This window comes from Podarcis vaucheri (genome assembly GCF_965113315.1).
Source record: "Podarcis vaucheri genome assembly, chromosome: 4".
NCBI lineage: Eukaryota > Metazoa > Chordata > Lepidosauria > Squamata > Lacertidae > Podarcis > Podarcis vaucheri.
In genome coordinates, this window is record NC_138762.1 from 8,263,001 (window position 1) to 8,277,295 (window position 14,295).

At 49.0% G+C, this 14,295-nt stretch overlaps 1 protein-coding gene across 1 annotated transcript in view; it reads left to right on the plus strand.

Moving 5' to 3' along the window:
- C2CD3 (C2 domain containing 3 centriole elongation regulator) overlaps positions 1–14,295 on the plus strand; it is a 60,666-nt gene that overhangs the window by 37,466 nt on the left and 8,905 nt on the right. The window contains exons 27-31 of the mRNA XM_082219684.1: positions 2,962–3,167; positions 3,542–3,672; positions 5,364–5,528; positions 6,803–7,011; positions 10,985–11,999. Of these exons, the coding sequence (XP_082075810.1) occupies positions 2,962–3,167; positions 3,542–3,672; positions 5,364–5,528; positions 6,803–7,011; positions 10,985–11,999 (1,726 nt within the window). The remainder of the gene's footprint in view (positions 1–2,961; positions 3,168–3,541; positions 3,673–5,363; positions 5,529–6,802; positions 7,012–10,984; positions 12,000–14,295) is intronic.

Below are 14,295 nucleotides of genomic sequence, written 5' to 3' on the forward strand. Positions count from 1 at the left end.
GCTTGGACCTAACTTGGGAGGCCGTTTTCATGTATGTGTTCTAAGTAGGAAGGAAGTGCTACATGCGTCCAGAAGACACATGTATTGGATGCTTTGGATCATGCCCAGAAGCAAATAGGTATAGGATAGGAGTGGTAGGATCCTGTAAGCCAGCACCCACAGCATCCTCACTGCTGCATTCAGGACTACAGTGGTACCTCTGGTTGCAAACATGAAAAGCTCGCAACCTGAAGCGCCGTATCTGCACAGGTGCGCGGCGCGATTTGGCGCTTCTGCGCATGCACGAGTGGTGAAACCCGGAAGTAACCCCTTCCGGTACTTCCAGGTCACCGCGGAACGCAACCTGAAAAAAGTATCATGAAGCAAACATAACATGAGTTATGAATGTAGTTGCTGCTTCCAAAGACTCTTCGAAGGTAGATGCAAGGAAGGCATGTGTCACTGTGGTCAGGTCTGCCCCTATCAGGAATGGGCCCACCAGCCTAAGTTAGGCAATGTGCTCCTGGCCACAACTGTCATCCGAGAGATAGGCATGCAGGGATTTTCATCAGTCACTCCCCGCCAAGTTTGGATTAAATAAAACAAAGCCAAATCAAGTTTCTAGTTCTTAAGACAGTGACTCCAAATGCCCCATGAGGCAGGGTCCTCTTATTCCCTTCGTGGCTCTCCGTCCTTTTCCCCGCGGCCTTAATGTGTGCAGCTCTGGCCCACGATTGCATCTGTTCCTGCCAAGTTCTCCCACTCCCAACAATCTCAGGTTCTGCCTCATCTCAGATATTGGGGTCTGGCAAATGCATGCAGGTCTGTGCGCTTCGAGAAAAGAATTTGAACTCCCTTGGGGCTTTGCTCCAGAATGCCAAAATCTGCTTGCAGGAGATAATCCAAACAATGGTTACTTTTGTGTTTGCCAGAAGGAATGGCTGTTTCTTGTTTGCACCGGCATCCGTGCAGGGAAGGGAAAAAACAGACAGATTGTTTCAAAGAAAAACTGCAGCAAGTCTCCTTTCAATGTCCTTGAATATTCAGAGGCCAGCTGGCAATGGGCAGAGATGGAAGAACGTACAGTATACAAACAGCCCTAATTTGGGGGCTGCATTCAGACAGCCTTGGAGCCTGTTTGTTTCCTTCTCCGCATGGGGGCACTCAGGTGATTTCTTTTCCAAAGTCTTTCCCACCCAAGAGATGGTTATGTTGGATACAGTGGTGCCTCGCAAGACAAAAAGAATCCGTTCTGTGATTCTCTTCGTCTAGCGGTTTTTTCGTCTTGCGGAGCAAGCCCATTGACGGATTAGCGCTGTTAGCGGCTTTTAGCGGCTTATCTGCTGATCGGATCAGCTGATAAGTGACTTAGCGGCTTAGAAAAAGGGGGGGGAGGGAAAAAACCAGCAGAACTCGCAAGACATTGTCGTCTTGCGAAGCAAGCCCATAGGAAATTTGTTTTGCGAAGCACCTCCAAAACGGAAAACTCTTTCGTCTAGCGAGTTTTCCGTCTTGCGAGGCATTCGTCTTGCGGGGCACCACTGTATATTTATTCACCCTTTTTATCCAGGTATTTTAGAAGTGTGTTCCCCCAACGCCAGTAGCAAGGCTCAGGATCATGGGGTGGTGAAGTTGTGCTCTTTCCTCTGGGACATGAAGGGATGCCACAGCCAGGGGCAGAACGTTGGGCAGTGTGAAATTCAACACAGGAAGATTTCACTCGGAATGCCTTCCTCCGCAGAGAGTGTGTGCTTAAGGCTGTGGGCGACTGTGCAAAATGCTTTTTAGCTTAGGAAAAATTGGGGGGCGGGGAGCATGATAGAGGTGCATGAAATCATACACAATGTGGATAAAAGTGGATAGAGGTGTTTTCTCCTGCTTGCATAATGCTCAAGCCCGGGGGCATCCAGTGAAGATCAGTGGTGGAAGATTCAGGAAAAATTTCTTTGCACAGTGCATAACTATTACAGTAGTACCTCGGGTTAAGTACTTAATTCGTTCCGGAGGTCCGTTCTTAACCTGAAACTGTTCTTAACCTGAAGCACCACTTTAGCTAATGGGGCCTCTGCTGCTGCCGTGCCGCCGGAGCACAATTTCTGTTCTCAGGCTGAAGCAAAGTTCTTAACTCGAGGTACTATTTCTGGGTTGACGGAGTCTGTAACCTGAAGCGTATGTAACCCGAGGTACCACTGTATTGGAATTTGCGGCCTAAAGATGCAATGTTGGCCACCAACTTGGATGGCTTTAAAAGCGGGTCAGACAAATTCATGGAGGAATTCAAAGTCGTCAGTGGCTGCTGGTCATGATGGCTGTGTACTTAACCTCTGGCATCAGAGAAGAGTGTGACTGCACTCATGTTCCCCATGTGAGCTTCCCAGGCACACCTGGTTGGCTACTCTGAGAACAAGAAGGTATACTGTAGCTCAAACTTTTTTCAAAGAGGGCCAGATTTGATGAAGTGAACATGTGTGAGGGCCAAAGTTGTTGACCTTTTTTTAGGATTGAAGTTGTTGAGCCAGGATTAGGCCCCCGAAACGGACTTTGGACATACCTACTGTAGCTAGTTAGGTGTGATTTTTGGCCATGTTTTCCTGGCTGACGCCTGTGTATTTTCCACCCTGCCTTCCCTACAGATGAGAGGCAACCATTGATATGAGAGCCAGTGTGGTGTAGTGGTTAAGAGCGGTAGACTCGTAATCTGGGGGACCAGGTTTGCTTCCCCGCTCCTCCACATGCAGCTGCTGGGTGACCTTCAGCTAGTCACACTTCTCTGAAGTCTCGCAGCCCCACTCACTTCACAGAGTATTTGTTGTGGGGGAGGAAGGGAAAGGAGAATGTGAGCCGCTTTGAGACTCCTTCGGGTAGCGATAAAGCGGGATATCAAATCCAAAGTAATTTTGTTGTCCCCGAGAGGGGGCAATGACAATAAAGATATTATTATTATTATTATTATTATTATAAACTCTTCTTCTTCTTTTACAGATGTTGAACGGGTGATAGGATTTGCCTCTGTGGATCTCTCCCCCCTCCTTTCTGGCTTCCAGTTAGTCTGTGGCTGGTACAACATCACAGACTTCAGCGGACAGTGTCAGGGGCAGATAAAAGTCGCCGTTTCCCCCCTCGAAAATATAACTCATCTCAAAGAAGAAAGACAGGCAAGAAGCCAGACCAAATCTTCAGGATCATCAGTATGTCCATTTCCCAGTTTCTCAGGTTTCTGACTTCTGGACTGACAGAATTACTGCAAATATTCCATATTGACTGCTTAGGGGTCTTGGAATGCAGCTGTCAGAAATAATACATGGCCTTTCTCACACTAACTTGACACAGGTGTTGGGCAAATATTATGAACAAATTAAAAATATCTAACCCAAGAGGCCTGTGGTAGTTTTATCTACAATCCCCTTTGATGTTCTGGCTTGTTCATTCATTCTGTGAAGGGAAGCTAGAGGGGAAGCTTTCATTCCAATGAAATTGTGGCTTCCAGAGCAGCTGCAGCTGCATGTTGGCTCAGCCCAGGAGATATTTCTTCCTTCCAGTTTCCCTCTCTGTTGTGTTGCAGATTCCAACCACCAGCTCTTTTGCCCTCCAAGCGCAGGACTTGTACACTGCCTTCCCCAGCTTCTCCACAAGAGGCACCAGCGAACATCTAAAGTCCCCATTGAAGGGCACTGATGCCACCAGTCTGGAGAGGTGAGAAGAACATGGGGGGGGGGGGCAAATGACATGCTCCCCCCCAAATGAGAGGGGGCTGTGAAGTAACTGTGTAATTGTTTCAGATATTATTTGCCAAGAATACCTTCCACGGTGCGGCTGCCGCACTTCCCAAAGCACTCAAACATCACTATTTTGTTGCCTCCCACCAGCCTTCAGCATATTTATGGCTCTTCCATGTGCTTCACGGGAACCTGTTAAAGAGCACCTGTAACATCACTGCTGACTGAGAACTCAGCTGTTCTCCAACCCCTCAGTGCCAATACTGTGTGTTTAGCTAGACATGTTTTATTTAATGTTTGTGGACTGTGCACTCCACGTCTTCAGTGCTGGAGGGACGCTGCCCCATTTCCCCCCCTTAAAAAACCTTAAATACAGTGGTGCCTCGCAAGACGAAATTAATTCGTTCCGCAAGTTTTTTCTTCTTGCGAGTTTTTCGTCTTGCGAAGCACGGTTTCCCATAGGAATGCATTGAAAATCAATTAATACGTTCCTATGGAAACCGCTTGCCAGGCTGGCGGTGCGGAGAAGGGCTTTTCTCCCCACCGCAAGCCTTCAGGACAGGTACGGGAACAGAGGGGAAGGGGCACAGCGCTTCTCCTCTGTTCCCGGGGCTTGCGGTGGGAGGAGGGTTTTTCCTCCCCACCGCCAACATTCAGAACAGCATTCTGAATGTTGGCGGTGGGAAGGAAAACCCTCCTCCCACCGCAAGTCTTCAGGACAGCCATCTGAAGGCTGGCGCGGGGAGAAGGTCTCTCCGCCCCACCGCCAGCCTTCGGAGCATCCTTCCGAAGCCTGGCGGCGGGAGGAGGTCTCTCCGCCCCACCGCCAGCCTTCGGAGGAGGTCCGAGGACAGTGGGGAAGACGCGCTGTGCTTCCCCGCTGTCCCGGAGATTTCCCTATGGACTTTCGTCTTGCGAAGGAAGCCCATAGGGAAATTCGTTTTGCGAAGCGCCTCCAAAACGGAAAACCCTTTCGTCTAGCGGGTTTTCCGTCTTGCGAGGCATTCGTCTTGCGGGGCACCACTGTAGTTACAGTGGTACCTTGGTTCCCGAACGACTTGGTTGACGAACAAATTGGCTCCCAAATGCCGCAAACCCGGAAGTAAGTGTTACGGTTTGCAAACATTTTTCGGAAGCCAAACATCCGATGTGGTTTCCTCTTGAGTACAGGAAGCTCCTGCAGCCAATCGGAAGCCACACCTTGGTTTTTGAACGGTTTTGGAAGTCAAACGGACTCCCGGAACGGATTAAGTTTGAGAACCAAGGTACCACTGTATTTACCTTTACACCCACTTCCAACAGCAAGGTTATTTCCTGCGTACCATGTTCCAAAAGAATAACCAGCAAACTGGGCTGGGGCCAAAGGAGAACCACACGGAGAAGTCAAGGATCTGATAAGGAAAGGCTGAAAGATCTGCCTGTGTTCAGTCCTGTGTTGACATCCGCATGCTTTCAAAGGAGGCCTCTCTAAGTGAAGGGGATCCTTAATGATTTTGAGCATGGAACTAGGGGGATGGTTTTTCCAGAGAAAGTAGTGTGGGCTGTGATTTTGTGTGTAAGGTGTTTGAATCTTCAGAAATGGAGAGAAAGATGTTATTGTCCCTTGAGCAAGAGTGGCGGAAGGTGAAGCATGGAGCAGAGAATCACTAACAGCGTTTCTTCCTTTAGCAGGACTGGGTCCTTGGGGTCCCAGATGCCCCGTCATGAAGAGCACGTGAAGAACATCCGCCGATTCCACGAGTCGCTGCAGCAGGCAGAAAGCAACACGTCCCAGTTGGGAAGACTGGATTCCCTTTCCCATTCCTCACGCACTTCCCTTCTCAGAACTCTCAGGTAAAGCCACGTTGCAGGTGGCAGGACGGCAAAACGCTCTGTGCCAGCAGGAGCTCTGTTAGAAAATAATATGCTAGCTCTTCCCCAAAACCCCTCCGCACCAAATCACAGCAAGATGCTTTGCAGGCTTGCAGAGTGGAGAGGAGGAGCTTAGGATTTTCCCTGGTTGCAGGCGAGATGGTCATTGATGGAGCTCTCCTCTGTTGCTGAAAGTTGGTGCTTTTGAATTCCACATCAGGAGTGCCTGCAGCTGGGTCAGGCCAAAAGCTTGCCTAGTCCCAGCCTTCTCTTTCCCAGAGTGGCCACGCAGGTGCCTCTACAGGAGCCCACAAAGAAGGCAACCTTTCTGCAGGCTTTCTCCACTGTCCGATATCCAGGTGCCTCGTGCCTCTGACCCCAGATCTCCCTTCAGCTGACTCTGGTTGCTCAGTGGCAAGGAGAAGGCAGGTGGCACTCTGCTTTGAATCCAGGGGGGGGAAGAGCTAACTCCTGGCATTGCAAAAGGGTTCTGGGCATGTTGTTGTTGTTTAGTCGTGTTCTCCCTGGTCTCGGATTCTGCCAGTCATTTCCACCAGTTCCATATAGTCCATCACCTTCGTCTGCCATTCTTCCAGGGTGGGTAGATCTTGTGTCTCAGGCACTCCTGTTTTCCACTGCCTCCCTCAGTTTAAGTAAACTCATGCTGGTAGCTTCGAGAACACTATCCAACCATCTCGTCCTCTGTCGTCCCCTTCTCCTTGTGCCCTCCATCTTTCCCAACATCAGGGTCTTTTCCAGGGAGTCTTCTCTTCTCATGAGGTGGCCAAAGTATTGGAGCCTCAGCTTCACGATCTGTCCTTCCAGTGAGCACTCAGGGCTGATTTCCTTAAGAATGGATAGGTTTGATCTTCTTGCAGTCCATGGGACTCTCAAGAGTCTCCTCCAGCACCAGAATTCAAAAGCATCCATTCTTCGGCAATCAGCCTTCTTTATGGTCGAGCTTTCACTTCCATACATCACTACTGGGAATAGCTGTCAACTTTTCCCTTTTCTTGTGAGGAATCCTATTCGGAATAAGGGAATTTCCCTTAAAAAAAGGGAAACGTTGACAGCTATGGTTCTGGGACATAGCCCCTGTTGAGACCTAACTAGAACTGAGACCCAAGGGCAAAAGGATTCGCTAAGGAAGTGGAAAATAAAATGGATTTTGACCTCCACCTGTTTATCCTTTGCTGCACATAAGGCCCTTTATGTGATAGGGCTCTGCTTCCTCTCTGACTTCTCTTCCCTTCCAGGAAAAACCTGAGTGAGCTGGATGAGATTCAGAGGTACTTCGGTCAAAAGCTCGCCAAACCTCATCCCGACTTGGGTTCTCCACGGAGAAACACGGACGATCTGGGTGCCAGTCACCAAAGCCCCGCCTCCACGGTGGCAGATTCGGAAGGACGCCATCTGCTGGAGAAATCCAGTCACCTGGTTTCTCAAGTCAGCAGCCTGATTGCTGGTGAGATGTCGGAATTGGGGGTGGGGGGTGGCAGTGATGGGAGGAGGGGAGGTTGCAGCTTGACGGGCAGAGAGGAGAAGACCACTTCAGGCAAATGGAGAAGCCTGGCAGAAGGCTCAGAGGGGGGACAGAGACAGGGAGGGCAAAGGAGTACGTTGATAGATGAATCTGTGCAGGGTGAACGTCTGCGGAGCCCAATGGAAGTGTATGGGGCACCTGGTCATGGAGGGCAGGGTGTTGCGCAATGTTGGTTTCAAATGAAATAGAAAAGCGCATGGGGAACAGGAAACATGATTCAGCTGCTCCTCCTGTCCCCATCTTCCTGCCTTATCCACTTATAGGTGAAACTTGAAAAATTAGAATATCATGGGAAAGTTCATTTATTTCAAAATTAAAAAATTCCTTCCAGTAGCGCCTTAAAGACCAACTAAGTTAGTTCTTGGTATGAGCTTTCGTGTGCATGCACACTTCTTCAGATACACTGAAACAGAAGTTGCCAGATCCTTCTATATAGTGAGAAGGTGGGGAGGGGTATTACTCAGAAGGGTGGTGGGAATGGGAGATTGGCAGATAGCATTTGGCAGATAGCATTGGCAGATAGATGTTCATTTATTTCAGTAATTCAACTTAAAAGGTGAAACTAATATATGAGATAGACTCATGACACGCATCATGATCATCACAAGTATAACAAAGGCTTGACATATATCGCTTTGCATGTCATGAGTCTATCTCATATATTAGTTTCACCTTTTAAGTTGAATTACTGTAGTACCTCAGCTTAAGTACTTAATTCATTCCGGAGGTCCGTTCTTAACCTGAAACTGTTCTTAACCTGAAGCACCACTTTAGCTAATGGGGCCTCCTGCTGCCGCCGGGCTGCCGGAGCATGATTTCTGTTCTCATCCTGAAGCAAAGTACTTAACCCAAGGTACTATTTCTGGGCTAGCGGAGTCTGTAACCTGAAGCGTATGTAACCTGAAGCGTATGTAACCTGAAGTAGCCCTGTACTGAAATAAATGAACTTTTCCATGATATTCTAATTTTTCGAGTTTCACCTGTGCGTTGTCCATTTTGTTGTTTCTTCAGCTTGTAAACTGCCTCATGCTTAGTAATACAGAAAGGAGGTATACAAAGTGAAATGAAATACAGTGGTACCTCGGGTTACAAAAGCTTCAGGTTACATACGCTTCAGGCTACAGACTCCGCTAACCCAGAAATAGTGCTTCAGGTTAAGAACTTTGCTTCAAGGTGAGAACAGAAATCGTGCTCTGGTGGCGCAGCAGCAGGAGGAGGCCCCATTAGCTAAAGTGGTGCTTCAGGTTAAGAACAGTTTCAGGTTAAGAATGGACCTCCAGAACGCATTAAGTACTTAGCCTGAGGTACCACCGTAGAACGTTTTGTCCCATTCAGAAACAGCCCTGAGGAGGTGAGAGAGAAGAAACAGGAGTGGGAAGTTGGCAAAACCTTCCTTGCCGTTTGCTACAGCCACTTTGATCCCCCCCCCCTCTTTGCTCTTGTTTCTCTGCCTTTCCACTTCTTTCTTTCTCCTCCACAATCATTGTGGGATTGCTTGTTTTGTTTTTTGTTTCAGTTAAGTGGTCTTCTCTAAAACCCTTTCTCAAGACTGCTTCACATGCTGCTTCTTCCAACTCAGGAATGAGCCCCTATGTTGGAACAGAGTTACACCTCAAGCAGCCCTGACGCTCTTTCCCCTACTGTTTTCTGCTTTTGTTCCCACAACATCTTACCATCACATCTTGTCCCCAGATCTCTCTTTGAGCGCTCTCTTTTTCCAGTGACCTTTTTGTTTTCCTTTTAATCTTCCCTCAACCGAATGGGTGCCAATTTTTGAATGCTCAGAGGAAATGAGGCTTCACCTAGCAACGAAACAAGAGACTTTCCTCCTTCTCACTCAGTTGTGATGTAGCTCAAGTGACACAATATTGCAGGGCCATTTCCTAGGCAGCCAGAGTTGGTGCTCCTCTTTTGCAGAAAACGAGTGATGCTGTGCTTCATTTCCTTTTCACTGCAACATCTTCTTTTTTTCTTTCTGTGCCCAGTATATGTACGTAAAGGGTTTGACTGGCTTCTTTCTTTGGACACAGCCTGCCCAGTATCAGGCAAGGCACGGAGTTCATAACTGTGAAAAATAAGCCTCCCTCTCGCTCCCCAGGAGCAAGTCAACAAAAGTAGGGATTGAACTAAGTGCCATGCGTTTCGTGTTGACTGGATGGTGTAGCTTAATATTCATAGGCTTAATGCAATCCAGGGAGGGCTGCAGTTCAATGGGGTGTTTTGCATGCAGACGGTCCCAGATTCAGTCTGCACCATCTCAAGGCAGGGCTGGGAAAAGGCTCCCTGTCTGAAATCCTAGAGGGCAGACATTTCTGAGCTAGGTGCACCAATGATCCAACCTGGTACACTTATACAGTGGTGCCTCGCAAGACGAAAATAATCCGTTCCGCGAGTCTCTTCGTCTAGCAGTTTTTTCGTCTTGCGAAGCAACCCTATTAGCGGATTAGCGCTATTAGCGGTTTAGCGGCTATTAAAGGCTTAGCGGCTTAGCGGCTAAAAGGCTATTAGCGGCTTAGAAAAAAGGGGGGGAGCGAAAAAAATCGCAAGACTTGCAAGACGTTTTCGTCTTGCAAAGCAAGCCCATAGGGAAATTCGTCTTGCGAAGCGCATCGAAAAACGGAAAACCCTTTCGTCTAGCGGGTTTTTCGTCTTGCGAGGCATTCGTCTTGCGGGGCACCACTGTACCTTGGTTATCGAACACCTTGGTACTCCGATGTTTTGTCTTCCGAACGCCACAAACCCGGAAGTGAGTTTACCGGTTTGCGAATGTTTCTCGGAAGCTGAACGTCCGACGTGGCTTCCGCGGCTTCCGATTGAGTGCAGGAAGCTCCTGCAGCCACTCAGAAGCCGTGCCTTGGTTTTCGAACCGTTCCAGGAGTCAAACAGACTCCCAGAACGGATTAAGTTCGACAAGCAAGGTACCAGTGTATAAAGCAGAATCTTTTGTGGCTCAGTGTGTACAGACTCACACAAACAGACAGACAAACAAACAGTTAGTGAAAGTACTGCCACTTTTGCAAGGGACTTGCCTTATTAAAGCCCTAATGACCCTTGTTCTTCATTGGTACGTACCTTTCAGCTGTGCATGTGGGAGAAAAATCTGCTACATGAGGGGTAATGGAAGACAAAAATCCCTTGAAATGAAGGGCATCAGGGTTTTTTTTTTACATAGAAAGCAAAACGAAACAGTACTTGGTGAAGATTTGAAGGTCTTGGACTTCACCTGTCTGGTTAACCCCATCAACAGAGCTCAGCTCTCCTACAACAGCTCAAAAACAGATTAGCTGCAGAGACTGAAATAATGACCTTAAATAATATCCAGTGAGGGTAAAAAAAAATGCTAATGGTGTTAGGCATAGAGATATATGTCTATTTATTTTTAGTATTATCCTGGTGTCAAAAAGAAGGTAAAGTAATTGTCAGGCGAGCCTCTCTAGGAAGAGTAGTCCAACACTCCCTGCTCTGGAGTTGCCTCTTTCTAATCTAGAGGCATTCCCAGAAGAGTGGCTCTGCAGAAATTGTAAGCAGGGTGTGTGCATTCCACTACTAAGGGTGGGTGAACTCTAGCTCATGCTCCAGCTCTTCAAAATTTAGGAGAGGTAAACCGTGATGTAATGCTAGTCAAAAATTGGGGGTGGGAAGTGCTCTGCATCCCTGAGGATGGATCCCAATTCGCAAGCCCAGCTCCTAACTTTCAAGGAAACCTGTATCACACCTGCAGTGGGCCAGATGCACCATCCAGCGACACAAATATCATCCTTCCACTCCATTCCTTGTGCTTTAGCACTGCAGAAACAGCCGTGGCATTATCGACCTCTGCATGAATGCTGAAACCCGGCCTTTCCCCCCTTTCTTCGTTTTTAGCAACCCCCTGAATCTGTTTTCCTTCCCACAGACCTGCAGAACAACATGGGGAAGAATGCCGGAGGATCTGTGGGCGCCTGTGTGGATGGCAGCCGGTGTTCTAGCGCTACTGCCTTCCATGGCGAGGATGGTCTTCACGAAACAGAAGATGCTGCCAGGGCTGAGGTTCCCAAAGGAACCACCCAAAAGAGCGAACCTTCAAGCACCTGTGTCGACAAAGAGCCTTCGCTCCCTCTTGGCGAATCCCCTTACGGGGCAGGCATGCTGTACAAATTCCTTGGCCAAGCCAATTCCCAAAGCAGCCATCCCTTACCTGCTTCTTTTACCCAGAAAGGCAAAGGCGCTGCGCAGTCTCACAGTGAGGAGGAGGAAGAGTACGAGGAGGACGTCATAGAACCGAGAACGCTGAACGAAATCACCACCATGACGGACAGAACCAGCCCTTGGTCCAGCCTTGTCTCTGAACCAGAGCATGATCGTGCCATCATGAGGAGCAATGGCCAGCTTGCAGGGACTGCTGAACATGCGCTGAAAGAAGGCAGCGTCAGAAGCAGCCCCGTGTCCAGCGTCACCCAAGACGACCCTCTGAGCGTGCCCAGCAGCGCCAGATCCAGTAACAGCCCCTTGAGAGAAGACGGGGATGACGGACGACATGTGAGGAGGCGGGACCTCGAGGGTAGTCTGGAAGAGCTCTTGCCACCTGCTCCCATCCAAACAAAGGATGGGGTTGCAGAAGAGGAAAGGGCAGATGGCGGAAGAGCGCAGGAAATCGGGGGCAAGATAGTGGAAGGGGAACCGTTTATTCCATGTGACGGTGGTGGCGGCGGTGATGGAGACTCTGCAGCAGCTAAGCACCGTGCTCCAGAGACGGGAGAGGGCAAGTTGGGCTTAGAGAGCGGCCCCCGAGGTGAGGAAGGAAGGCGCTTGAGCGAAGACGCTTGCCTTAGAACAGTGGGAGCTGAACAGCATTCTGGAAGCTGCTCTGACGAGAGCCATGAAGACTTACCTGAGGAGTCAGAGAAGCCTCCAAAGCCCAGTGTAATCCTGTATCCTTTTTCACCCGGCTAACTGAGCAAGCCCCCTGGGCTTCAAATAAACAGTGAAATTCTCCTAGGATGACTCTTCCTTTCTCTTGGTCCAGCTTTGCTGTGGCCAGTGGGAACAGGCCGATCGCAGCCAAGATCCTCAGTGCCATGCAGCCTGACGGGGTTATCTAAGAGCAGAAGTGGCTCAGAAGTGCTGCCTCCATTCAGAAACAGCATCTCGGTGACCAGGTTTCTTCTTTGCTGCCTAACATGCAGCCTCCCCCCCCACACACAAAAAAAAAACACTTTCTGCCCTCCAGGTGTCTTGGACTCCACTTCCCATCAGCCCCAGCCAGTTGAATTCATCTGGTTGGCAACAGGTGGGGGAAGGTAAAAAACAGGACAGGCTGTGGCAGACACAGCTTCCATACAGGAAAGGTTTCATGGAGCAGAATTGGGTGGTAGGGCTGGCCGCAACCTCTGCCCCACATTAGACGGGGGTCAGAATCTCGGTAGCATTTGCCCTACAGGCCAGGTTGAAGCTTGTGCTTTAAGTCTCTGGCTAACCTTGTTTTGCCTCCTCGCAAAAGCTACATCAGTGATCAGTCAAGAACAAGGTACGGTGATTGTTCGTTACGGGTGGCGGCGCCTGTCCGTTCCACTTACCTGTTTTTATTTTGTGTTCTCTGGGAGGAGGCGTTGCGTAACATAAGATGATTCTTCCACCTTATATAAGTTAAATTTTAACGTTTTGTTGAAGCAGCTCCACGTGTGTCCTCAGCGTTGCAAGTGATAAAATAGCCCCATGCAGCCAAATGACCGCAGGATGTAACTGGATTGGGATTAGTGCGTGCAGCCCCAGGACATCACCCTAGTACCCTTAAGATTCCCTGACAGTGAGCCTTCTCACTGCTGAGATCTTAAAGATTCCCATAACTCACCTTCACAGGAAGCTAATGTCAAGGTGGTGCAGATTTTTGTTACCACACTGGGGGGGGGGAATAGATTGGGATGATGTTGGTGCCACATTTTGGCTCTTCCTGTTACGCCAGGTTCTGCATCTAGGGGCACGCAAGATGAAGGGCCCATAGGTCAGTGGCAGAGCAACCCTCCTTTCCATTTAAAATGATCTCAGACACAGAAACTAAGATACAGTGGTGCCCCGCAAGACGAATGCCTCGCAAGACGGAAAACTCGCTAGACGAAAGAGTTTTCCGTTTTGGAGGTGCTTCGCAAAACAAATTTCCTATGGGCTTGCTTCGCAAGACGACAATGTCTTGCGAGTTCCTGCTGGTTTTTTCCCCTCCCCCCCCTTTTTCTAAGCCGCTAAGCCGCTTATCAGCTGATCCGATCAGCAGATAAGCCGCTAAAAGCCGCTAATAGCGCTAATCCGCTAATCCTTCAATGGGCTTGCTTCGCAAGACGAAAAAACCGCTAGATGAAGAGAATCACAGAACGGATTCTTTTCGTCTTGCGAGGCACCACTGTACTGAAGAAATGCTATCTGGGCAGCAGACAATCCTGGCTTGTAAAGACCCAGCTTAAAGTGAGTTGCACAGAAGTCTTCACCAGAAAAACAGTTTGGAGAGGCAATGTAGATCATTGCTAGAACACTCATTTTGCAGGTGGAAACCCCCAAAACTCAAGACATAAAGAGTTTGGGGTAGCAGGCAACAGGGAAAAGACCTGGGCTGGAGCGGGGAGGAATGCACCAACAGTTATACAGTACAGTGGTACCTTAGTTCTCGAACTTAATCCATTCCGGGAGTCTGTTCAACTCCCGAAAGCGTTCGAGAACCAAGACGCGGCTTCCAATTGGCCTGCAGGAGCTTCCTGCAGTTGATCGGAAGCCACGTCGGATGTTTGGCTTCAAAAAAAGTTTGCAAACTGGAACACTTCTGGGTTTGCCGCATTCAGGAGCCGATTTCTTTGGAAGCCAAGCCATTTGAGAACCCAGGTATCGCTGTACTAGGCTAGACGGGCAAATAGCCTGAGCTGCTACAAGGCAGCATCTTGCTGTCTGCAAAAATTGGAGGCATATCACTCCTGGGCCCAAGGGGGAAGATACATTGGCCTTTCAGGTAAGAAAAGAAGTTTAGTCTTACAAAGAGAGGTGCCAGATACATTTGGCACCAGCCTGGCTGCAGGAGTTGCCAGAAGGAGACGTATAAGGCCTCGGGGACTCCACTTCTGTCCAGCAGTCTGCTTAAGATGAGAGTCACACAGAGTGTAAGAATGACCACCCTCCGTGTTGTTCTCTACCTGTCCACCCAAAAAGGGTTTTTTGCAGAAGGCATTGCTGTGGACATGCACACAA